Below are 2,849 nucleotides of genomic sequence, written 5' to 3'. Positions count from 1 at the left end.
CCAAGTATTAGCCGAGGAGGCAGTTACGTTAACTGTAGCTACCTAATTAAGTGGTGCTGCATATGTATATTTGTGCACCTGTTGAATTTAAGTTTTAAAAAAAAATCATTCTGGATTTTTTTTATTATCAAATCTTCCTTTCTGCCATCGCCAGAAATCAGTGACGACGTCTGGTTGTCGTCTAATTATAGTGCGACGACCCTTTCATTCCCGCCACTGTTTCGGTAACCTTTTTTAGGCCGCACGTGACTGATTTGTCGTTTTTAGCCGTACCGGCGATAGCGACCTTCCCAATTTTTCACGGAGGCCTCGGAGTTCTCCGTCCCATTTCTCCTCCCCACCGACGCTCTCCTCTTCCTCTTTGAAGGGAATTTCGCTGCAACACACCAGCAACGCCCGCTGAGAATGGAAAGCGGTACGTGTTGGGTATACTGGCCGATTATGTTTTGCGTAATTCAACGTTGTGTACCATGCAGCGGTCTGCCCTTTGCGTAATAAATTCATTATTGTCACCCAAAACGCAGTCAGCTGCACGGTGCACAACGTGTTGGATTGTGCATATCGGCCGTCGGAAACTTTTGTTTCTTTAAAATTTCAGAAAACAACGCCGAGCGGCCGCAAATGAGCGCGCCCCAGCAAGGGCAGCCTCAGGGGCAACTGCCCCAGGGCACCGTTTCTGTTGCTGATGGCAGCGCAGCACTGTCTCCAACTCGCCCGAATACAGCCCGCGGTGCTGTGGCAGACACGGACCAAGGATCCAGAGCCAGAAAGGCGACGGAACTGGAGCGGATGAGTCCGCAGATAGCAGCCCCTCGCCTCCGTATTGATGCGCGCCGCTCACGCGCCCTTCCGAATGCAGACTCCGCCGGCAAAACTGATGCGTGCGTACTGCAGTACTTAAATATTATATTTTTATAGTTATAGTTACTAACATATATTTATATATATATATTGTTATTGATGATGTTAAACAGTTATTATTATTGTAATTAACAAGATCTTTTAATTTTAAAGTTCTCAGGGCAATACGGCTCCGGCGAAGAAAAAAGCGGCGGTGCCGCTCTCGTCCGAAGGCTGCTCCCCACGCTCTTCTTCCCGTAAGAAGGCTACAAACCAGCGACGAAGAAGAAAAGCCACAGCTGCAAAGGTGCCCTCGACTGGGAAAGCGGCACCGACATCCTCTGTGCCGAATACTGCTGAGCCATCCGCGACGCCAGCTGCCAAGAAGGGCGGCGGTAAACAAAGCTCCGTGTTCAGGGCAACGCGAAGAAGAAGGCGGCCGGAGCTAAGCAAGACTCCGAAGCAAAAAGGCTGCTTCCGCTGCCAAAAAAGCGGAGGCCGCTTCCAAGAAAAGCCGCTGCAAAGAAGCCAGCATCGGCAAGGCGTCCGCTGGTAGAAAGTCAAGTCGACTTCCACCGGCCTGTGGACCTTGGCTCCGCCGGCCTGGTCTCCGGCCACCAGTCTTCCGGCCACCGGTCCTCCGGCCACCGGTTTTCCGGCCACCGGTTTTCCGGCCACCGGCCCTCCGGCCACCAATTCTCCGGCCACCAGTCTTCCGGCCACCGGTCCTCCGGCCAACGGCCCTTCGGCCACCGGTTTTCCGGCCACCGGCTTTCTGGCCACCAGTCTTCCGGCCACCGGTCCTCCGGCCAACGGCCTGGCCTGGTTTTCCGGCCACCGGTTTCGGCCACCGGCTTTCCGGCCACCGGCTTTCCGGCCACCGGTTTTCCGGCCATGGTTTTCCGGCCACCGGCTTTCCGGCCACCAGTTCTCCGGCCACCGGTCCTCCGGCCAACGGCCCTCCGGCCAACGGCGCTCCGGCCACCGGTACTCCGGCAGCCGGTCTTCCGGCCACCGGCCCTCCGTTCACCGGCCTGCCGACCCTGACCCCAACTACCCGGCCTCCACCGTCCAGGCCTCCGCCGACCCGGGCCCAGCCGACCCGAGCTCCGCGGACATCCGGTCCGTTGACCAGGCAACCCGCTAAGCGAACCTTGAGCCCGGCACGTTTCGACCAAGAGCCCAGCACCAGCAGTGGGCCGAACGGTTCTGTCCGCAAGCAACAGCTTGGGCCTGCGCAGAAGAAACAGCGCTCAGCTGCCGCTCCGGACGGGATGCATCTGTGCAACCGCATCACGAAGTTGAAGGTCGGCAGGAAGACCCATCCGGTCGCCCACTGGAAGTCGACCGTACTCGAATTTCGCCATATTGATGTACCGTCTGACGCCGAGCTTTCCGAAGAAGAAGGAGAGCTGGAAGATTTCGTGGATGCCCGTGACGGGCAAAGTGGATATGTAGAGGTAGGTCACTTTCATACACCCACGGCAACACCCACGGTACACCCACGGCAACACAAACGTCAGTTTATTTTATGTTTAATTGCAGGCTCGTGAACGCCTGGAGAAGCTGCGTGAAGACATCCAGCTGCGCGGCGGCAAAAGGTTCCGTTGTCCATTTTGCGGCTTTCTTGCCGGCAGTACTGGTCGTAAGGAGACCGTCGCGCGTCACGTGGGCGGGATTCCAGGACACGGAGGTCAGCGGTCGTGCTGGGCTTGGGCCACGTCGGATGATCCAGTCTCCGTCACGAATACCTGCGGCGCTTCCCCACCCGCAAGGTGCAATGGGTGATGCTGAACGAGAACGGGGACGAGACGGGAGAATCGGGCGAGGAAAACTGGCCTCCGGCGTGGGTTGGGCGCACTACTTACCTGTACCCAGAGCACGAACTAGACGCTCATGTGGTCCAGCAACACGCGCAGGCCGATGGGCAGCAGCCTGCACTGGAGGTCCTGGCCGGTGGCGACGCAGAAGAAGTGCCGCAACAGCCGGCAGCGGCTGCAGGGCACGCC

At 57.7% G+C, this 2,849-nt stretch overlaps 1 protein-coding gene across 1 annotated transcript; it reads left to right on the top strand.

Moving 5' to 3' along the window:
- The first annotated feature begins 405 nt into the window (after positions 1-405).
- On the top strand, positions 406-2,628 carry LOC129598448 (cyclin-K-like). Its single transcript, XM_055496351.1, has 5 exons — positions 406-415; positions 599-881; positions 1,015-1,235; positions 1,627-2,300; positions 2,386-2,628. Exons 1-5 carry the CDS (start codon positions 406-408, stop codon positions 2,626-2,628), a joined length of 1,431 nt encoding a protein of 476 aa, XP_055352326.1.
- Positions 2,629-2,849: the final 221 nt, after the last annotated feature.

Source organism: Paramacrobiotus metropolitanus, unplaced genomic scaffold (genome assembly GCF_019649055.1).
Source record: "Paramacrobiotus metropolitanus isolate TYO unplaced genomic scaffold, Prichtersi_v1.0 Parri_scaffold0000122, whole genome shotgun sequence".
Classification (NCBI taxonomy): Eukaryota; Metazoa; Tardigrada; class Eutardigrada; order Parachela; family Macrobiotidae; genus Paramacrobiotus; species Paramacrobiotus metropolitanus.
This window is presented reverse-complemented; position numbering and strand designations above follow the sequence as displayed.

Excerpts from the sequence above, each read along its gene's own strand:
- LOC129598448 (XM_055496351.1), top strand. Across the intron at positions 882-1,014 it reads TCCGCCGGCAAAACTGATGC|TTCTCAGGGCAATACGGCTC; the intron begins GTGCGTACTGCA and ends TTAATTTTAAAG. Across the intron at positions 1,236-1,626 it reads AGCTGCCAAGAAGGGCGGCG|TCTTCCGGCCACCGGTCCTC; the intron begins GTAAACAAAGCT and ends TCTGGCCACCAG.